Source organism: Quercus lobata, chromosome 3 (assembly GCF_001633185.2).
Source record: "Quercus lobata isolate SW786 chromosome 3, ValleyOak3.0 Primary Assembly, whole genome shotgun sequence".
NCBI lineage: Eukaryota > Viridiplantae > Streptophyta > Magnoliopsida > Fagales > Fagaceae > Quercus > Quercus lobata.
In genome coordinates, this window is record NC_044906.1 from 54,740,229 (window position 1) to 54,763,690 (window position 23,462).

Below are 23,462 nucleotides of genomic sequence, written 5' to 3' on the forward strand. Positions count from 1 at the left end.
AGTTAAACCAAAGATTCCATTATTAGATCTTGTCATGCAAGTAGTAATATATATATATATATATATATATAAATATATTTTAAGTATACATATGTGTGTGTAGCATATACGATATATACGTGGAAGTCAACAATTTATGGAGAATTTCTCCTCAAAACCAAAAAGAAGTTGTAAAGATCATTAAAAAAATTGTAAAAACTAGAAAATATAAATGGAAAGATAAATTATTAAGGACTAAATGAGCGTAATGTTTTTTGCCACTTCAGGACAACGACAACGACACATGATATGTGTAGTTGTGCATTCTCACTTCCCTCACCAGTCACTACCATCATAAACTCTCATCCTAGCTATTATTTAGGAAATTCAGACATTGCATTTGGGGTATTGTACTTGTATTATTGTATATATTATTGTATAGTACATGTGTTGGGGGAAAATGGGCATTTGTCCCTAATTTATAAACTATGTAGCAAAATATCTTTGTTTTGAAACTATTTAACAAAATGCTCTTATTTTTTAAATTCAATTTTAACAAAATTGAGTTATGTGTAAAACTCGATATCCTTAAAATCACGTAATATGTATATTTTTTTAGTGGAACTTGACATTACCAATGTCGAGTTTCACTTAAATTTTCAAAAAAATCTAAGTGGCATATTTATGCATAAAACTCGACATTGCTAATATCGAATTCTACTTGTAACTAGATTTTGTTAAAATCGAGTTTCAAAAATAGAAAAATTTTGCTAAATAGTTTCAAAACATGAGCATTTTATTGCATAGTTTGTAAATTAGGGACAAATGCTCATTTTCTCCTATGTGTTGGACTTGGACATGAGAATATGAGATATATTTGGAACACTTCTGCATCCGTATCCCAATCATGTCATTTTTCTAAAAATAAAATAAAATTTGCAGGACATGGCCGGGATGGACACTAATTTTTATTTTCTTTTTAGTTTCAATCTTGAATACATATATAGTTATTTTATATTTACTCTTTTGGATCTTATTCTTGGTTTTTTTTTTCTATTTTCTAAATATTATTTATTAGTTATTAATTAGCTTTATTATCCATTATTATTCTTAAATTAATATATGTTTAACCATAAAGGCTCCCATTTTCTCATTCTCAAAAAAAAAAAACATTGTGTGAAAAAAATGCTTAAGAGTATTTAAAAATATATTTACTAATTAATTAATATGTCCATCTCCACTTGCGGCTCCACATAGAGTCCAGGGTGGTCCTGTCCTTAAAATAATAATTATTATTATGTATAAATTAAAAAAAAATTAATGATTTTTTCATCCTTAAAAAAACTTTGTGACAACCCTAAATTTTTTTTAAGTCCAACATAATTAAACTTTAGACAAAATTTGGCAACAAACGTGGTTGTAAGCTAAGGCTATAACTCCATTCAATATTTTTTTTATTGAATTTGAATTTTGACAAATCCACTATTTAATTACATTTTCTTCTTATATCCTTCATACTTGCAAAATTTTAAGAAAATAAAAAATTAATAGTTATGTCATCAATCAAATGTTTAAATTTCAAATTTTTATTGTATAAAATTATACATAAAATTTTAATTTTATGGATCGAATAATAAATAATATTCGATTGACATGAAATTTGACACGTGTTTTAAGAATATAGAGAACATGCTATTCAACGGCTTGATTTTCAAAATATGTAGCAATGTTAATTTGTTTAGTGATAGTTATAGCCTTGTGCTACAATTTAATTTGTAGCCAAACTTTGGTCCCTTTAACAATGTATTAGGTCCTTACAATTTTTTTTTTTTTTTAAAAGTCAGCGAAAATTTTAATTTAACTAAAATTTTGAAAGAGATGTAGTTTGCAACGTTAATAATGAGATTATCATGTAACGATTTCAAAATAAGAAAATTTATAGACGGAAATTGTAAAACTTTATGTATTTGCGTGTTTTTTTTTTTTTTTTGTCGTCAATATATGAAGTTTTTTTTATTAGATTTTGTATAATTTAAGTTTCTTAATGACTATCCTCAAAAAAATTTCTAGAACTGTCATTGTCTATCTCTACTGTGTCACGTCCTAATTTTTAAAAAATTGTCATGTCGCCTTGAAGTGTTTGTGTCCATGCTTCTTAGGATATTATTCAACTTCAAAAACGTACACAAGTTTCAATCATTATGTGTAAGTAAAAAATTGATTCCGTATGAAAGTATAAAATAGTCAACTGTCAATGCCAAAGCTTTTGAAGAGAAGAAGAAAGATTTGAGTTTAGCAAAACTCTTTATTTCCACGGCCTAGAATCTACAGACATTGCTTTAATTTTGTGGCATAGTCGAGCATTTTCAACTTGTGTTTCAGGTTGTTTCAGTATATATGGAGCTACAATAAAGGCAATTAAGTGCTCATGTGTTTATATACTCAGAGAAGCCGCTTTAAATTCTCTGCAACCCAACTTATCATCATTTATTCATTCTATTTACTAGCAGCAAGGAGATTGAAGCAAGCAATGTGCAAGCCAAAGAGGTAGTTGAAGCTCTGGTTTGCACCAACAGAAGGCTCAATGCTCAGGAGTCAGGATGCAAAGCTTTTTCTATTTTTTATGCTAGTTCATCACAGAATACTGTTGTATGAACTCAGATATAGCTAGCAGCCTAGCAAGCTTTAGCTTCTAAAAGTTTATATATATATATATATATATATATATATTTATATATAGATATAGGGTTGGATTTAAGTTACACCTGATGCACCCAATATTTTTTAATTGAATGCGAATATTGACAAATCTACCGTTAGATTACATTATCTTCATATATTCTTCATGCTTGCAAAATTTTAAGGTGATCAAATATTAATAGTCATGTCATCAATCAATTGTTAAAATTCAAGTTTTTGTAGTTTAAAATAATGCATAAAAGATGAGTTATGGATCAAACGGTAAATAACATCCGATTGAAATGAAAATTGGCATGCATGTTAAGAACATATAAAATATATAATTTAACGATTGGATTTTCAAAATATTAATTCAATATTACGTTATTAGGTGGCGTAACATTGCTTAAAGTTATACCAAATGTAACTTGAACCCAACTCATATATATATATATATATATATTTTTCAAGTGCTCTTTTATTTTTTAACGAGCACCTAATTAATTAACAGACCATTACTTTTTTTTCATATTTTTATAAATAAGGATATTGAGACCTCTTTGAGTATTTGACTCTATTCTTTTAAGCATGTCAGTCTCCTTGTCCCACACACACCAAGTCATCATAGGAGTGAATCCCTTGGGGTAGCCCCAGGATATTAGCAAGAGGTTTCAAATTTAGGATCTCATGGATATCATGAGGTCTTAAAAACCACTAAACCAACCTTTTGAGGTTAACACACCATTAATTCAAGAGTGCATAAGTGCATCCTTTAATATGAGTGAAATTGTCAATGACCTTTAGGTCAAATGCATCTCTCAATGTTTCTAATGGAAATATCCAAAGCTCATATTTCATTCATTCACTTAAAACGTTTTTATTTTTAAAAAAGAGAAAAGAAAAGAAAAAAAATGGTTTGTTCTCTATAATTTAAATATATATGCTAAATTGAAACTTCTTATTAGGAAGATGGCTCGGAGTTATGGAATCTCAAACAGCCTTCCCTATAAAAGACCACCATTGTTTGTTGTGTAAGTTCGCCTTCATAAGGTGTCTTTTTGCAGCAATGACTTTGCCTTTACAAGGTAATTTGACCTGGTCCCACTAAGCATGTCATAAATTTATAAACACAAATTTTTAAGTGAAATTAATTCACAAATAAGAATTTGTGTTTATAGATAAATGATTGCTGTAGGGGATGAGGATCCAAACAACTGATGAAATTCTTGAGGAGGTAAACATCAGGAAATACTGGTGGGTTGTCCTCAGAAAGTATACACTTAACTCATACTTAAGCTGAACAACCATAACTGGCAAGGGTGCCGAGGACATTTGCCTAATCTTGGAAGGTCGAGGGTTAGAGTTGAAGGTAGCATGGCGCAATCCAAGGGGGGACAAAGGTAACTTGACATTGAACAAGGAAAAGAAGAAAAAGAAAGGACAAAGTGGCCTTCTCCTCCGCATTAAATGCACTGCAATCACTTAGCTGGCTGCATTAATGGGAAAATGACCATGAATGGTGTTCCCACAACTCATACCTTAGTGTAAAAACCTTCTAGTAAGATCTTGATAGGACAAGTATCAGGAAAGTCTAATCATGACTCTCCAAGTGTAAGGTCTAGGTGCATCTTTGCTAAGTTATATAAAGCCAAGAAGCACCTGGATCAAGGGAAGGCTGATTTTTAGGAGAAAAGAGAAAGAAATCAACCAATTGTAACCTCTTTCTTGGACCAAATCTGAGGACAAACTCTTTGCCATTTCAAGGCTATTTCAAAATGAACATTAATCATTACACACATAGTTTAATCTGACTTTCGTCATTTGTCTTATAACGGGTACTAAAAGATTGACCTTGCATTCCACATCTATAAATTAATTGTGTAAGCGAATAGTAACACGATTAAAACCAACTTGATTTATCTTTTTACCTACCACAATTACAATTCTCTTATTTAATTCATTTTACAAAATAATACTCCCCGGATTCAATTTCTATTCAAAGTTCTTCAATCTATGAGTTGTACAAATGAAGTCTTGATTATTATTATATTTTTTTTTTTGAGAAGACAATGAAGTCTTGATTGGTCGTGTATTATTATTATTTTTTTTTTTTTGAGAAAGAGGTCGTGTAGTATAAAACTAAAAAAAAATTGTTAATAAAGAGTTTATTAAAAAACCTAAGGTTAAGTGGGTTTGAATTTTTTTTTGGTTTAGTCAAATGCATTTTACCGCTCTGTTTGTTTCAATGATGATGTTTTCTAGAAAACGAGTCATTTTCTAAAAAACATTTTCTATAAAATTATCTCATTTTTCTATGTTTGGTAGCAAGTAACAATCTTAAATGAGTTGAAAAACAATATCCTAACTTCCCTTATTTAGTTTGCTGTGATATAGAGTTGTCTTCTAAAAAAAATTAGTTAAAAACAATTTCTAAAAATAAGTTATACTTTTTATGTTGACTAAAGATAGTTTTCTTTTGACTTATTTTTTCTAATGCTACCAAACATTGGAAAATACAAAAAACTATCTCTACACAAGATTTTCTACCGAAACAAATAGAGCGTACATTATTAAAGACACATGTCGGCTTCTTAATGTGGTTTAAAGGAATGAAAATGTTGTCCACAATATTTTTATAAGGAAAATGTTAACGGATATCTTAAAATAATTTGATAGTAAACCAATTTTTTTTAAAAAAAATTATATGAAAAAAATTAATATTTTAATAACTTTTTTTATTTTTCATAAAAATAATGTCAAACTTTGTCTAAAATTATTTGTAATACCTTCATAATAAATTTTAGGGTTAAGTTCCTAAGATTTGTTGATAGCATTTCTATTGAAGGAATTAGTTCCAAACGCAATTGTAGGTAAACTTACTTAATATTGTAATAGGAATGGGCCCATTCATTTATCCATCCATGGAACTTCCTTTGTTTATCAGGATGAGTAGGGTCCTTTTTCTTATCTTTTTTTCATTCCTTCTTTTCTGTGATTTTTTGGTGCTAATAAAAAGACCAAATCAAAAAGTCCAAACTCAAGCCTAGCCTAGATAGGAGTTAAGTGTGTTTAAGTGGTCTAGTCCTAATCTACCAAAGTACTAGCATCTTTAGCAACACCACCGTTTTCAAAGATTTAGCTGCCCAATTACCGATACAACTTCCTAAGCACAGTTTAGGCGGCCCTGGTGGATTCTTTTACTCAGTTTTACTTTTGTTTTCTTTTTCCACACTTTCCTTTTCAGAACACACGTGAGGGCCGTGGGCTTTGTTGGCAACTACGGCTAATAAATATGATGAACTGTGTGATTGAAATGATATGAAATGACCGACAGTTGTTTGTTGCTTATGTTTATAGGCTATAGGCTAAAAAAATCTTTTATATAAAAAGGCCACTGTCGGGAAATGTTGATTGAGATATGAGTTTGCTTTTCATGTTCGGAGTAAAAAGCTCCCGTGTCGTGGCATATTGTGATTTGTGGTGTACTACACACTTTAATGCGTACCCACAGTCCACCATTTACTTTATTTCTATTACAAATTATTTAAATTATTTTTATTTCACACAAATTGCAAACGACATAGCAATCTCATCACTTTTGCTTTAATACATAAGAGCATACAGTTAAAAATTTGGTTATTTAGCTCTATTAAAAGTTAATTTATTTATTATACTTATACATATTGCAGTAGTAGATCTATTTTAACTTTTAATACAATAAAATAATATAAATATCATAATAAAATAATATATCTATAATAATAAAATAATCTATCTCACTACAATAAAATAATATATTTACTACATACAACTATCACAGCCACACACACAACCACCACCACCATAGCCCGCAACAATGAAAAAAAAAAATCAACCAAGCCCACACGCACCAGACCCACCAGGCAACACCCATACCCACCACCATGAAACCTACCTGAGCCACCACCACGAACACATCGATCCACCCACAAACCCACCCACAGCCCAGCCACCCACCGACGCCGATTTACCCACACAACCATAACCACCGACGCCAATATACTCCATTTCTCACTAGGTAATATATCCACTGATGCTAGCGAACCCAACCACCCATCGACGTCGATCTACCCATGCTTGCTCACTCCCAAGTGTAGGAGATCGTAGTAATATAATTCTCGGAGTACCGAGATCGAACCACAAGGAGCAGGGTAAATTCAAAAACAATATAATTAAATAACAATTTGGGTGAATAAGAAAAATATTTTTGCTTGGTGATTGTTAACAACAATAATAATAACTAATTTAAATCAATAATGTAAATACTAGAGCATCAGGGTGTTTCCCTATATCGATATGAAATTCTTTGTGATCTAAGAAAATATCTATTTCATAATTGATTGTTCTTATACAATTAAAAACTTATGATTCGGTTGAACTGAGACAATTCAAGAACGCATGATAACCTCGATTGATAATGCGGTTAGAAAAGTTTTCAAAAAAACCCATTCACTTTAAAACTTGATTTCTATTTGAAACTATTAGAAATTCATCTTAACAATAAGAAAAACATGATTGAACTTATTAAAAGCATGGAAAAACTAATACATCAAAAGAAGTTTAATTGAACAATCAAATATGTTGTAGATAAAATCTTAGAAAGAATCACATTGAATATTCATACCGTATAGAAAAAACATAACCCCTAACCCTAGCAAAGAGTTTAGGCTGCCATTAGAGAAAGAAAAATACAAGGTTTGCTCTGCCAAAATTCTTTCTCCACAGCCTCCCTTTAAAACCCTAATGTCTAAGTGTTCAAAGAAAATAAAACTTTTACTATTTTAATTTCCATCTAGGTTTACAGCAGTAACTTGTGAGTTAATTTCGGCCGTCAAAAATTGAGAATTTTTAAAAACTCAAAACTGGAAAGTTGTAGATATTTAAATCACGGTTCTAGCCCATCTAGCCTTGTGTCAATTGGATTTTTGAGGAGAGAGATACGCCCAAAATACTGATCAGTGTTCAAATTAGATTTTTCCTTTTCAGATTCTGCCTCTTTGATTTCTTTCCTTATTTGAAGTTTCCAATCATGGTAGACGATCCAAGCACTCCAACTACACCTCCTTAGACATTTAAGCATAGTCTTTTAGCTCCACTTTAATTCTAGTTTGGCCTCCATTCTCTCACAAATTCCTGTAAACTCATCTTTCTTACATAATTTCCTAAAAGTAGAAAATTAAACACAGTGAATAGCATCTTATTCAAGAAATTATGTAAAGATAAATAATAGGGACTAATGCAAATCATGACTTAATTATACAAATTAAGCATAGTAATAAGGAGATAACACTCATATAAATATATAACAAATATACATTTTAAGGGGTTATCAACCCACACAACCACAACCACAACCACCACCACACCACAACCCACAACAGGGAAAAACAAAAAAAACAAAAGCAACCAAGTAAGGGCGAAATGGGTTGGTGGTGTGGATCGGCGGCGTGGGGGTGGGCTGGCAGCAGTGAAGCAGATCGGCGAAGCAAAGAGTAGATGAGGGAGAGAAAAAAAAATGAGAAAGAAGAGAAGCCAGAGAGAGAAAAAGAAAGAAAGAAAAAATATTTTTTTAATGAAAGAGGAGAGAGAAATTTAATAATATATATATATATATATATATATATTTTAGCTCTTAACTACAGTGCACATCTATTTATAGATGTGCACTGTAGTAATGAAGCTAAAAAAAAATAGCTATAGCTCCACTGTTGGATGGTGGTTTTTTGTGTTTTGGTGGAGCTAAAATAGTTATTTAACTCCACTGCTGTGAGTGCTCTAAAGTCAGTAAGTTTACACAATATGGCTTGCCCTACACTAGACTTTGTATTGTTGTGTAATATAGAAATGTGCTCCAGTAATCATATAAATATACACAATTATTATAGTTGTGTATATTATTAATTTATTCTTTTTTCTTTCTCTCTCACCACTGTGCTTCCAGACTCTCTCTACCCACCCACCACCACCACCGCAACCCTGCACCACCTAACCACCACCACAATACATTTCAATAGTTGATAATCCAAACAAAAAATCAAGATCTCAAACTTATCCTAAATATGCAAATTCATCAACCTCTGTAAATTCTAGCAATCCATCCTAACTTTGAATTCCAGCAACCTCTACAAATTCATCAAAGTATAAACTTATCCTAAATTAAGATCCAAAACTCATTAAATCCATATATAAAATCCATATGAAACATAAAATCTATATGAATCATCAAACCCAACTTGCAAATAAGAAGAAGAAGAATAAGCACAACAGGGGTGAAGAAGAACCATAGTAGCGACGAAGAAGAACTATGGCAGCGGTGTCGACTGAGAAAGCGATGAGAGGTTGTGAGTTTGGGATGAGAGAGGGTTGATAAGCAAGAGAGTTTGATCTGAGAGGATATGTGGATTTTTTTAGATTTGACACGAGATAAAGATATCAAATGCTTGTACCATTGTATAGTAGTACGAGCTGTAGGATGTACCATTGTACTGTGGTATGTGTTGTAGGGTAGTATTGCTGGAAGGCAGTTAGTGGTGCTACAGTTAGAGGTGGTTAGTTCAGTTGAAGATCTAGGTAGTTAGTTAGGATGTGAGATGTGTATATAGTGGGCAAGCATTGCATCTGTTGGACATAAGAATAATGCTCTGAATGTTGATACTCTCTCTCTCTCTCTCTCTCTCTCTCTCTCTCTCTCTCTCTCTCTCTCTCTTTGTTCCTTTAATCTTTTCAATCACTTTCTTAGCTATGGAGGCCTAGGTCCCCTTGAAGTGACCTACCCTAAACTCTAATTCCATCAAAGTCTCTATCATTGGTATCAGAGTAGTTTGATGTTCACCACCATGACTGAAACACGTTCCAACATACAAAATTCTAAAAAGATAGCTGCACTATCCAAGATTGCATATAGCCATGAACAGACCTTACAAGAAATTCAGAAGCAACTACAGACTATTATTAGGTTCATGCAAAAATTAGTTGAAGTTGAAGATAAACGACAATCTCCAATTTAGGGGTCACGAGCTTTGCTTCAGAGTAGCAATCATGGAGTTCATGAATCTCCAATCATTAATCCAATCAAGAACTTGAAGCTAGAATTTCCTAAATTCTAGGGAGAAGACCCAACTTGTTGGATTTACTAGACAAATCAATTCTTTTCATACCACAATGCTCCAGAACATCAAAAAGTCATCATGGCTTCTTATCATTTGGATGGGGAGGCCTTGATTTGGTTCCAGAATGTTGTGCGGATTGGAGGTTTTGCAAGTTGGGAGGTGTTTGTGAAGGCCCTTCAGACTTGTTTTGGGGTCACAACCTATGATGATCCAATGGAGGCACTCACCAGGCTTAAACAGACTTCTACTATGGTTTCTTATAAAGGTAACTTAAAAATTCTGTCCAATAGGATTGTTGGTTTATCTGAGTCTCATAAATTGAGTTGTTTTTTAGTGGATTAAGGGATGAAATAAGATTACCAATTAGGATGCTAGTGCCAAAATCCCTTATGAAGCCTTTGGTTTGGCCAAAATTTTGGAAGAGTACTTACTAAGTAGTAAGAAAAGTTTCAAGAATGTTGTGGATAGTGGGAAGCCTTCAATTTTAGGATTACCTAAGATAGATGGTAAGATTGATTTGAGGTTTAAGCTTCCTTTACAGAGGCTAACTAATGCATAAATGGAGGAAAGGAGGAAATAATGTCTGTGTTATAATTGTGATGAAAAGTGGCAATTAGGACATAAGTGTAAGGGAGCAAAGGTATGATGATGGGGTGATGTTGGGAACCCAAGATCTGGTTCAAGGGAGTGATAATGTGGTTACCCTTGCTGAAATCACCTTATATGCCTTGATAGGAAACCCTTCAGCTAATACCATAAGAGTCAAAGGTACGGTTAAGAATCATGAGGTAGTTTCTTTTATTGATTTAAGCAGTAAGCATAATTTTTTGGATGCTGCAGAATTAGATATGTTGAATTTACACTTGGATACATCTCAAATTTTGGAAGTTAAAGTAGCTGATGATAGTGTCATTAAGACTTTGGGAATATGTCATGGAGTCACTCTTGCAATCCGGGGGTATAAGTTTGTCATGGATTTGAATGTATTGCATTTAGGGGGCTATGCAGTGGTTTTAGGTACTCAGCGGTTATGTACTTTAGGAGTAATCAGTTGGGATTTCAAGTTATTGACCATGAAGTTCCTTTACCTGGGTAATAGGGTGTTGTTGAAGGGGTTACACTTTAAAGGATTTGTCTTTTTAGAGGCTAACAGGTTATTTAATGGTTCTGCTACAAGGAAGGGGCTGGTTCTCTAGATTTCAGTAGTCACCACTAACTCAGCAAATGATTTACTGCTGCCTATTGCCTTATCTGACCTTTTGGAATAGTTTTCCAAGGTGTTTGACATGCTTTAGGCCTACCACCATTTCGTGGACATGAGCATCAGATCATACTTAAAGATGAAACCCTACCAGTTTGTGAATGACCTTACAGGTACCTTTACTTTCAAAAGTCATAAATTGAAAAGATTGTGCATGAGTTGCTTGAACTTGTTGCCATTCAACCTAGCCAAAGTCCCTTTTACTCACCTGTGTTGCTTGTTAGAAAGGCTAATGGGAGTTGGAGGATGTGCACTGATTATAGGGCTCTAAATAAGGTAACTATAAAGGATAAATTCCCTATTCTTATGGTGGATGAGCCATTGGATGAACTGGCAGGGGCCACTATCTTCTTTGAGTTGGACTTAAGGTCAAGATACCATTAAATTCGTATGAAGCCAGAAAATATTCCTAAAACAGCTTTCAGAACTCACGAGGGAAATTATGAGTTTCTTGTCATGCCCTTTGGCTTGACTAATGCCCCATCTACTCTTCAAGCACTCATGAATGACATTTTCAAGCCTTATCTAGGAAGGTTTGTTTTGGTTTTCTTTGTTGACATTTTAGTCTACAGTCAGTGTTTGGATGATCATTTGGACCACCTAAAAACTGTTTTGAATATCCTGTTGTCTCATCAATTGTATGCAAAGAGGTCTAAGTGTGTCTTTGGGAGTTTTGAAGTTGAATATTTGGATCACATTATTTTTGGTAAGGGGGTTAAGGTAGATCCTAAGAAGACTATTGCAATCTAGCAGTGGCCAGTCTCAACCACCGTCAAGGCCTTAAGGGGTTTTTTAGGTCTTACAAGCTATTACAGGAAATTCATTAAAGAGGATGGCACCTGTGGGGCCGGAGAATTTGTGGTCCTAGCCCACTTTACATTAGGGCCCAAGACCCAAGTTGAGGAGACCTATTGCCGAGGACGCATAATGAAAGCCCCAAAAAGGCCCAAGGATGTGGCCGAGAACGATCTTACGCTCAGCATCCCATAGGACACCTAAAGAAAAAGGACGAGCTCAGCGCAGGAGCAGGTTAAGGGAAAAAGCTGTCAATACAGTAATAAAGAACCCTGCATCTGATAGGTCCATGCCTTCGACCATGCTATCCAGCTTTTACAACTACTCCCAACCACTCTAGGTATGGGCTAATATGACAAGTCTCAACCCCAGAAAATGGAGCTGACACGTGGACACTAGAAGAGGGGTAAATGCTAGTATAAAAGGGAAGGAGAACCAAAGGGGAGGGGGGGACAGGAAGCTCCTCGGACAAGGTCTAAAAAAACGGGAACCATTCATTGCTGCCATCAGAAGAATATCTCGTTAAACTCGTTAGGATTCGCCTTCATGTAAATTTCCATAGACACCATGGCTGACCATGGCTAAACCGCTGTCCGGTGACCAAGGCCTAACTTCACAAGCCCACTCTCTACAAATTGTATTGTTTGGGCCCTTAATGTGCGAACCCAACACTATTTTGTGGGTCGTTACAAATTGTGTTCCTACAGCACCATTGCTAAACCCTTAACTGATCTTCTTAAGATAGATGGCTTCCTGTGGTCTAATACAACTTTGGAGGCCTTCAATGCTCTTAAAGCTGCAGTGATTCAACCACTTATATTAGCTCTTTCAACTTCTCCAAACCTTTCACCATTGAGTGTGATGCCTCTAGTTTTGGTCTTGGTACTGTCTTGATGTAAGATAATAGACACATAACCTTCCACAACCAAGCTTTGAAAGGTACGTACCAGTATTTGTCTACCTATGAGACAGAGCTCTTAGTTTTAGCAACTGCTGTCAAAAGGTGGAGACCATATTTAGTGGGCAAACCCTTCATTGTTAAGACTGACCATTAGAGCTTAAAATTTTTGTTGGAGCAAAGGATTACCACACCAGCTCAGCAAAAATGGCTTGCTAAACTCTTGGGATATGCTTTTGTGGTTGAATACAAGAAGGGTGTGGACAACAGGGTGGCTGATACACTTTCTAGGAAGTCTAATCTTGTTCCTGAGAACCTGCAGCTGCCTCTTCAGCAGAAAACAAGTTGTTTGTTCCTTTTCTTAGTTCTTGATCCCACATGGTTGGTTGTTCTCAAGGATAGTTACTCTCAAGATCCTTTTGTTCAGCAACTTTTTTCTTCAATTCAATTTGGTGCTTCCCCCAAAGGTTTTACGTTTCAGAATGATTTGATTTTCTACAAAGGTAGATTCTTCTTGGGACCTTTGTGCCCCTTCAAGTCACAGGTTTTGCAATTGGTTTATAGTAGTCCTGTAGCTGGCCATTCTGGTTTTTTAAAGTCCTTTCAGAGAGTTAAGAGGGAGTTATATTGGCATGGTATGAAGACTGATTTGAAGAAGTTTATTAAGGAGTGTGATGTCTGTTAGAGAATCAAGTCTGAGACATTTGCCCCAGCTAGTTTGTTGCAACCATTAGCCATTCCTACTACTGCATGGGCTGATGTGAACTTAGATTTTGTTGAAGGACTTCCTAAGTCTCAAGGGTTTGAGGTGATCCTAGTTATGGTGGATTGGTTAACCAAGTATGCCCATTTCGTGCCTTTGTCTCACCCTTACACTGCTGCTAAGGTTGCTGCCTTATACCTCCAGTACATATTCAAACTCCATGGCATGCCTGCCTCTATTGTAAGTGATTGAGATGCAACTTTCACTTCATTATTATCGTTTGAGTTGTTTAGATTGTAGGGTATAGTACTGGCCATGTCTACAACTTATCATCCTCAGTCAGATGGCCAAACTGAGGTGGTCAACAGAAGCTTGGAGTAGTACTTTAAAGCTTTTACTAGTGACAGAACAACTAAATGGGCTGAATGGTTGCCACTTGCAGAGTTTTGGTTCAATTCTAACTCCCATACTAGCCTTAAGATGTCACCATTTGAAGCTTTGTAAGGCTTCCTTCCTCCAAAGTTGCAGAGCTACATTCCTGGCACAACTAGATGCCTTGGATTCTATTTTGAGCCAAAGGGAGAAAGTTTTGTTTATTCTTAAGGGCCATCTTCATGTTGCTCAAGAGAGGAGGAAGTCTCAAGCTAATAAGCATAGGTAGGATAGATCTTTTGTGGTGGGTGATTGGGTTTACTTGAGGCTTCAGCCCTATAGATAGAAAACTTTGGCTTATAAAGGGAAGTGGAAGTTGTCTCCAAGGTATTTTGGTCCTTTCAAGGTGATACAGAAGGTTAGGTTTGTATCTTACAGGTTGGATTTACCTCCTGAGTCCAAAATTCATCTTATTTTCCATGTATCTTGTTTGAAATTGAAGCTGGGTCAACATGTCACACCTCTATACCACTTGTAGATGATGAATGGCAGGTTGCCATTGAGTCCATTGCTGTGCTGCAGACCAGGACCAAAACCTTGAGGACTCGGGATGTCACTGAAGTTCTGGTGTTGTGGCTAGGATGTCACTGAAGATGCCACTTAGGAGTCTTTGGATTGTTTGCATTCTAGGTTTCCTCACCTTGTGGGCATGGTGTTTTAAATGGGGAAGGGTATGTTAGGCACCTATATTATTGTATTGTATATGGACTATTGTATTGTGTTGATGTGAGGCTTGTACCATTGTATAGTAGCATGAGCTGTAGGATGTACCATTGTACTGTGGTATATGTTGTAGGGTAGTATTGCTGGAAGGCAGTTAGTGGTGCTGCTGTTAGAGGTGGTTAGTTCAGTTGAAGATCTGGGTAGTTAGTTAGGATGTGAGATGTGTATATAGTGGGCAAGCATTGTATCTGTTGGACATAAGAATAATACTCTGAATGATGATACTTCCTTTCCTCTCTCTCTCTTTCTCTCTCTCTGTTCCTTTAATCTTTTCAGTCACTTTCTTAGCTATGAAGGCTGAGGTCCCCTTGAAGTGACCTACCCTAAACACTAATTCCATCAAAGTCTCTATCATGTAAGTACTATTGAGAAGTGATTGTGTAAAAACAAAATAAGTTGATTGATTTTTAAGTTGAAAGTATTGTAGCAAAAAAAAAAAAAAGGTAGAGAGAGAACCACAACAAAAAAAGAGAGTACGTGACATCTTGAGAAAAACCATAGCACTAGATCCACATTTAGTTAATTGTATTTACTTTTTGACCAAAAACATAATAATGAGGCTTACAAAAACAAACTACTTTATTCTGGGGCCTATGTGAGACTTGCAAATAGTAAAAATAAAAAATTAGCTATAAGTTGACATATAGTCTAATCCTAAACGCTAACACTTTCAACAAATGTGTAAAGTTATTAGTGCATTAGTAGTTGGGGGTGTGAAACTCCTAAATGACTATTTTGGAACCCCCAAACACCAAAAAATCCTCAACATTTCAATGTCTATAGCTAAAAAAGGATAGACACTAGCTACATTAAAGTTGTATAAGTAAACTATTAGTGTAACAACTTCTTCTTTTTTTTTTTTTTGGTTATATTTTTTTCCCTCTTTTTCCTCTCCTCTCTCTCCTCTCTCACTGCTCTGTCCTCTCTTGCCTTCCTTTCTAGCACCATCAAATTAGTTGTGGGTAAGATCGGGATGTGGCCTGGGTGGTTGAAATCGGGCTAGTGATGGTTGGGTTGCGGTGGTGACGTTTTAGGTTTTTGATGGTTTGTTGTGGCTGAGTTTCTTTTTTCTTTTTGCTATGGGGTTTATTTTAGAATGAGTTTTGATGGATGCGGTTGCTATGGTAGCAGGTTTTGATAGAGGCATTGGCTAGTTTTGATGGAGGTGGTGGCTAGTTTTGATTGTGGATGAAGAGAGTGTGAAGTGGAGAGAGAGAGACACTGAGGAAGAGAGAAAAACTGCTATAGTTGAAGAGACTAAAGAGAGAGACGGTGAGGAAGAGAGAGAAAGGGAGAGTTAAATGAATAAAAAAAATTGAATTGTGTTGGGTATGATGAGAAAAATAAGAAATGAGATGTTGGGCGAATTGTAAAATGATGTTTTAAAGAAGACAATTAAATTTTTGGGTTGTTAAGATAGGTTTTCATTTTTTACAAACTTGGCTGTGAATGCTGTTATAGATGTATAATGAACATCATGGTAGTGGTGGATTCATGTAAAAGTAATTATGCTCCCACCATAAGTTGACAACTCAACACAGTGTGAAATTGGATGTGTTTGTACGGTTGTTGATAAATTAACGTAATTTAATCATCTCATCTATGGGTGAATTTTTTTTTTTTGATACAATCTATGGGTGATTGTTACATGTTTGTTCCATAATCAATTTTTTTCTATTAAATTTTTTAGTTTTTTTTTTTTAAAAATACAAATATATCCTAGAGCTAATTTCAATTTATCCACAAGTGGTCTGAGAGAACCCATCATTTTTCCTACCTAAGATTAACCCTATTATGCAACCATTACTCATCTCATTACTTTCACCATAGATCAATGAAAGGGGTGAAGTTTGGATGATTGGGTTGCAAGGCCTAGGTTTATGATAAAGGCATCGTGTGTAGTGGTTAAGGTTTGGATTAGAATTTTGTTTAGGCTTTTAGGCCATTGTGAGAGGCTGTGGGAGTGGGACGTGGTGTTTTTGGGCTTTCAAGTAATGAGCTTAGAGGGTTTCGGTTATTGCATGTGACATAGTGTATTGTTGTTTAGAGTCTGGTTAAAGTATTTTTTTGGAGATAGATAGTAAGGAGATGGAAGAGGTGGGGTTTGAACCATTGACATAAAACACCACAAATAGCATTACCACTAATATAGGATTTCATGATAAGTCAATTGAATGTGGGAGTTTAGAGAGGAAATGCCAAAATGAAAAAAAGTAAAGATTTTTTTCATGCGGATAAAATGAGTTAATTTTAGGGCATTAAAACTATGTCGTTTTTGGGTGAAATGACCCGAAAAATAAGTACACACCAAACTAGCGTTTTACACTGTCAATAGCGTCTCCATCTCCGAGCCACAGAGGCAGAGAGCAGTGAGCAAGTTCGAAACTGATGTGGGCGGCACTACGATCTCGTTCCTCATCGCTCCATCCATGGAAGCAAGGGATTGCAGTTCCACCAGGGCTCAACCCCACCGCCTTCTCTTCTTCGTCTTTCACCACCGCCGCCACCACCAACAAAGCCTTCCTCAGCCTCCAAGAAATCAAGAAGGTTCTCAACGACGTTAGGGCAGACGACGTCAAGGTCTTATCAGTCCCTAATATGCACGCCGATTGGGCCGACTACGTGGTCCTCGCCACCGGTAGGTCCACCTGGCACGTCAAGAACATCGCTCAAGCCCTTATCTACAAGGCAGGTTCGTCCTCTCTTCTCGCTGTTTTTTTTTGGTTGTTAAAACCCTAATTTTCCTTTTGGTTGCCGAGAAAACAAAATATGATCTTTAAATTTCGGTTAAGATGCAAAGTTTTCAAAAAAAAAAAAAAAAAAAAAATTGAATTTTTGGTGATAATTTATTTTTTCAGTTATCTATAGGTTTATTATTATTTGGTGATTGAATTAATTTTGTATGAGCAGGCTAAGCAGAAGCAGAAAGGAGTGGATCGGAAGGTGCTGCCGAGTGTTGAAGGGCAAGAGGAAGGAAAGTGGATTGTCATTGACTCTGGTCTGTGCTGCTCTTTCTTTCTTTCTTGTATTACATTTTACAAATGTTAGTCAGTTTCAAAAGTGTTTTTGGACTTGCATTTTGGTATAATCAATGTAGTCCCTTAAATTTGCTGCTAAATAGGATGGGTTCAGAACTTCTTACTAATACTCATGAAAGTAAAGAAAAAATTATCTAGAAAATAAATCAGATGGGTTTGAGAATTTTTTTTTCCTTGTTATGGTAAATATTATATGGCAGTGGCTGGTGCTTGATAGGAGTTACTTAGTCCAATGTTCTTATCATATTTGTGTATTGCCTGGTAATATTTTTGTACTTCTAATGACAAAGTACATTATCCAAATATCTAGTTGAATCTTTTATTTTTTTGATTTTTCTTTAATCTTGGTTTGTTATCTACAATTATGATAAGAAAAAGAAAAAGAAAAGGTGTTTCTAACAGCATGGTTTATAAAATTCTGAATGTAACATCCTTTTTTTTGATAGGTAAACTTGTATTCTGGTAAAATGTGTAATCCTTTTATCTGATTTTTAATGCTGATTTGTTTTTCTTCAGGAAAAATTATTGTTCATGCTCTTGATGAGAAGGCTAGAGAGTACTACAATTTGGAGGGCCTTTGGACCACTGAGACATCTCAAAAGGAACCAAACCCGGTAATTTGAGTTTCTTTATAACTTTCTAAGATGTCATTAGCTTATGTTGAACTGTTCCTCCATACACATACAATATTTGGAATGCTTCACCTTTTTGACAAGAAGATTATAGGCTGTCAGGAAAGAATTAGTAACTTTTTTGAGGAATACTGGGTAAGACTTTCAAGTGAGGGATTTTTTTTCTTCTTATTTTTGAGAATCTAGTGGGAGATTTTCAGTGTGTATCAAATGGTAGACATCATCTGCCTCCGGCTTAAATAAGTTCTAATAAAATTTTTTGAAGGTAAATACTGAAGGTACAATCCCAAGTTAGTCGATGCCGCCTGAATTTGGCAGGCTAATTTGACCTCTAAATACCTATTGATTAGAATCCATCTTAGTGGCTCTGCCCAATCTTCTTACACTAGTGGTCTGCTCTCTTCAATCCAGTGTCTTGTGAAAGGAATTAAAAAAAAAGGAAGAAAGAATTTACTGTCTACATGGCAGAAGATTTCTCTGGCATAGCTGCAGCCATGATTCTCCAGCATGGTCAGGCAATGCACCATCCCCCCCTCCCCCTCCCCTTCAACCACCCCAACTGCAGATGAATCTTTTGGTGGCACTGGCGGCATCAATGTTGTATGGGGGGAATGGATGTGCAAATCATCTCTTTGGAGGGGATGCATAGCCATCCCAACTGCTTAGTTAGCATTCATCTGTTAGTAATAATTTTGATGATGTTGCTTGGACAATCTTATAAGACAGCTTCCTCATTCCACATTCTCTTACCAGTTTTTTTTTTTTTTTTGGTTGAATTTTATATGCCTTCTTCCCAAACAGCCACAGACGTCTTTGTCACTAACTTGCTGATCTGGGCATTTATTTTGGACGCACAAACTGGACACCTAAGAAAAAGAACACACAATTTAATTACCTTGATTTCTTACATGCACAATTAAGATTATTTTGTAATCCAATTTTTCTGTACATTTGAGTATTTTACTTCGTTTCAAACATGGCTTTGACAGACAGACAAAAGATTATTTTGACTGTCTGAATATTTTATCAGGGGTTTTGATCCATTTTTTGGTTCCAATTCCCTGATAAAGTTTTGGTTATTTAGTCATGGAATGGTTAAGCTTTTCTTCTTGCAAACTCACCCTGCTGGAGTTCTGCATCTGTTGGTCCCTATGAGTGTTGTTTGTCCTCTTTTAGAAGCCTAGAATTAAAAAAACATTTATCAGTATGTGACTAATTTGCAATGTAAGTATTTATATTAATATAGGTGGAAATCCTTGCTTTATTTATTTATTTGGTGGAAATCTAATGCTTTGCATGTTTTGATCGTCATGTCATTTTTTTTATTGAGAGGTACACGTGCACCTTATGGGTCTTGAACCCAGTACATTATCCTACATCACATTATTCAGGAAAGAGATAGTGGCCATTGAGCTGGAGCTCATTAGCATTGTCATGGCAAATTCTTATGGAGGCAAATCTAGTTGCTTCCAGTTCAACTTGTGTTCTGGCCTTAGAAATTGAGAAATTAGAATGCATTCAAATGGCCGCTTCAGGCTGTGGTCCTGTGGAACTCTTGTTATTCAGTTGATTACGTAGTAGAATTCAAAATTGTTCTAGTTCAACATGAGTGATTGGTCTACAAAACAGAGAATTTTTATTTATTTATTATTTTTAATTTCTTTGGCCGTCTCTATCTCGCAAATGAAAAATACTTACCTATATGGTTCCTTGTATGACCTCAATTTTTTTTTATTTGTTCAGGAGTTGGAAAAAGCTTTTGTGAAGATTCGTCCCAAGAACAACTCCAAAAAACCAGTGCAAAAAGTTGCATGATCATTTTTGTCCATATACTGGAGGCGGACCGACTCCACATTGTAAGGCTTATATGCCTGTTCTAAATGCAAACTGTAGGTTGTTATCTAATTAAGGTATTTTCTGTAGTTTGTCATGTGCATGCACGCACTTTGAATTTGATTTTCCCTTATCTGTTATATTTGGTTGGAATTTAACAGCAAATGCCCCTGGCTTCTCCTCTGCAACTTGATTTCGTAGCTATGGTTAAATTAGTTTTGCATTTGTCTACGCCATACCAAGGGACAAAGGATGCGGGATGGTGCCATTTTTTTTCTGTAATGATACCTAATGCTAATACTACCAAGTTTCAGCTCAACTCGATGGTTGAAGTATTGTAAGCCCTTACAATACATTCTGCTGCGATGGTTTGATCTACTCCCCATGAAAAATGTTGAATTCAGTGCTTTCATATGTACAAATTTTCGTAGTAGTTGGTATATTTGGATAAAAGAATTTAAGGAAAATGATTTGGATTTCAATCTTTTTTTTTTTTTTTTGATGAAAGGATTTCAATCTTTAGTCTTGATGACTCGAATAGAATATGAAATGATTTTCTATTTATGAAATTTATGAAGGAATTTGAGCGTTATCAGTAAGTGGATTAAAAGTGATTAGGTATAGATGTCATTTCAAATACCACCAAAGGGTGTTTGGTTGAATGGTCACTAGGCCTTCTAAGTGATTTGGTGAAACATAGGCTTTAATGTTCACTTATGCATTGGTAGAACTGGACAGTAATGGTTTTGTGAATCCCCTCTAGTCATCCTCTCTTTCCCATAAAAAAAAAAAAAAAATTGTCATTTCAAATCTGTAATGTGATTGTAATGTAGGATCTACCATAAATGGGTTGCGCTTATGAAATAGGTAACATCGTAATAGCATTATGGGGTTGAAAAAATATAACCAATAAATTTTTGGGGGGGGGGGGGGGGTGTTAAGGTTTTGGTTTTGAAAGAGTGGGGCTCAACTCCAGAAATGAAAAATATAACTAATAATTTTTTTTTTCTAAGAGCTAGAGGGGCCTGGGCCCGCTTGAGCCCCTTGGGTCCAACTTTGATCTAAGAAGGTCAATAAATAATTAAAAACTTAGTTTATATAGTATTTATATATAAATAGATTATAGATTATAAATATAGATAATTATTACCGACGAAAAATGTTACACAAAATTTTCATGATATTTATTTTAGATATTTGAATCAAAGTTAGCCACGAGGCTTGTATGAGTACTTCGTCATGGGATATGGTTAAACTATATGAAAGCTTTCTTCTTTTGGCAAATTGGGTTTCGTTCAATTTTAGAATTGTTGAGTTATATTAATGATGAACATGTTCCGTTAAGGCGGTGGGATTCTCCTACAAGTTGACAAGTAGTAGTACTGGTGGGGTTACCGCCTTTTTTCTCAAAGTTTTTCCTAAGCCGTGTAGGTTTTGGTCTTTGTTACTTTCTAGGATTCTAAAACCAATTTGGATTCTTAAATACTAGACGCAACCCTAGAATATCTCTGTATATTGCTTCCTTCAAAGCTTTCTGGACAATACACATGGTTTTAAGTTTTCTCTAGTTTTCTCACGCTTGCATCAATGGCTAAAATCCAGGCAACGAGAACATCTGAATACAAGAGAACAACAAGTTACAAGAGAAAGTCTTATTCTTCGTCCATTAAATCTTCTCTTCCAAAGGATTTGTGGACAGAAGTTCTTGGTCATGTTGCCTCAACATCGTTGGCTGATCTATTCAATGTCAAATTGAGCTGCAAAGATTTTTCGGAGTTGGCAGAGGATTTTTATATCTTTCAACAGGCATCACTCAAGAAAATTCCAACAAATCCTTTTTGTTTGGATGAGAAAGCATCACCGTTTTTAAAACTTTGTTTGAATTTTGGAAACCCTGAGTCCTTATTTAGACAAGGAGTGATTGATTATTTTAGTTTGGGGAGGATAAAGTCAGGGCTTGAGTACTTGAAAAGAGCGGCTGATAAAGGACACCTAGAAGCAACATACGTGTATGGGATAATTCTACTATGTTCTGAAGGTGAATTGAAGCAAGAGGGTTTAAGGATTCTCTCTACTTTGAAAAGGTCTAACTCAGGTGGCTTGAAAGAATGCCGTAAGAGAACGAAGACTGTGATGCAAAGTGGTTTTTGGGTTAGAAATTTTATTGTTGGACAACGAGTATTGTGTTGCCGTGAAGAACCATGCCAAGTTCTAAAAAGGAAAGTTCTAAAAAGGAATAGTGGATGGGAACCAAATGACATTGAGTTAGATGCAGATGATGATGCTCTTTGCGACGCTTGTAGCTGCAATTGTGAAGTTAAATGGTTTTCTAATATTTTACCTGGAAAATAAAGAGGATGAGAATCAATTGGCTAAATTAGATGCAGATGACCATGATCTTTGTGAAGTTGGTAGTTAACTATTAGGATCTTTTTCTTTTTTTATTATTATTATTTTTTATTATTTTTAGGTGCATTTTACGAGATATTTAAGTATTCTGTCACTTCTATAATGTAATGAGAACCTTTTACTATAATAATAATAATTATTATTAGTTTAATGAAGTGGTAATTGGCGTTTTTTTTCACTCTTTTGCCTTTTTTTTTTTCTTGTATGTGAAAAGCACTTATTGGTATGGTTCCCTATATGTCATTATCTTTTTAATTTGTTTAGCAGTTGCAAAAAGCTTATTGTGAAGATTTGTCACAAGAACAACTCAAAAGAACCATCAAAAGTTGCATGATTATTTTTGTCCATATGATGCAGTTTATAGTCATAGTAGTTTCTACATCATAAGGCTTTTATGCATGCTCTAAATGTAAACGGTAGATTGTTATCTAATTAAGGCGTTTATTTATTTATTTATTTTTATTGGAGTTTTCCATGTGCATACACACTCTCTGACTTTGATGGACCTCTGGTTGTTATTTGGTTGGAAACTGTTAAATCTCCACCTGTGCTTCTTCTGAGCTTGTGGAGGTGGCTTTCTCTACCTATTGCTGAAGCTCATCAAAAGGTCTATGATAGGGGGAAAAGTAAGACGTTTTTGTTGCTTGCAACAGATTAATTAGCAGAAAGGACAACCAATAAACTATGTAAATCAGCAAATGCCCCTGGCTTCTCCTCTGCCAGTTGATTTTAATTTGCAGCTATAGTTAAATTAGTTCTGCATTAATCAATGCGATCCTAGGGGTCAAAGGATGCCAGATAATGTCATTTTACTCTCTAGTGATTCCTAATGCTAATACTACCACGTTTTTAGCTTAACCCAATAATTGAAGTATTGAAAACCCTATTGATACATTCTGCCCCATGAAAATGGTTAAATTCAGTGCTTGCAC

General features: G+C 35.1%; 2 protein-coding genes across 3 annotated transcripts; both read left to right on the forward strand.

Moving 5' to 3' along the window:
- The first annotated feature begins 16,889 nt into the window (after nt 1–16,889).
- On the forward strand, nt 16,890–20,472 carry LOC115979162 (protein Iojap-related, mitochondrial). Of its 2 annotated transcripts, XR_004088960.1 has the most exons (5): nt 16,890–17,306; nt 17,529–17,616; nt 18,173–18,270; nt 20,032–20,177; nt 20,283–20,472. XR_004088960.1 is itself a non-coding variant. In XM_031101130.1 (4 exons), exons 1-4 carry the CDS (start codon nt 17,007–17,009, stop codon nt 20,101–20,103), a joined length of 558 nt encoding a protein of 185 aa, XP_030956990.1. In that variant the 5' UTR covers nt 16,890–17,006; the 3' UTR covers nt 20,104–20,472. The 2 variants fall into 2 exon arrangements, 1 of the variants encoding a protein (XP_030956990.1); XM_031101130.1 differs by having other exon boundaries at nt 20,032–20,472.
- Nucleotides 20,473–21,391: 919 nt separating this feature from the next.
- Nucleotides 21,392–22,681, forward strand: LOC115982393 (putative F-box protein At1g67623). The gene has a single exon (XM_031104979.1). The coding sequence runs from the start codon at nt 21,709–21,711 to the stop codon at nt 22,471–22,473; it is 765 nt and encodes a 254-aa protein (XP_030960839.1). The 5' UTR covers nt 21,392–21,708; the 3' UTR covers nt 22,474–22,681.
- The last annotated feature ends 781 nt before the right edge of the window (nt 22,682–23,462 follow it).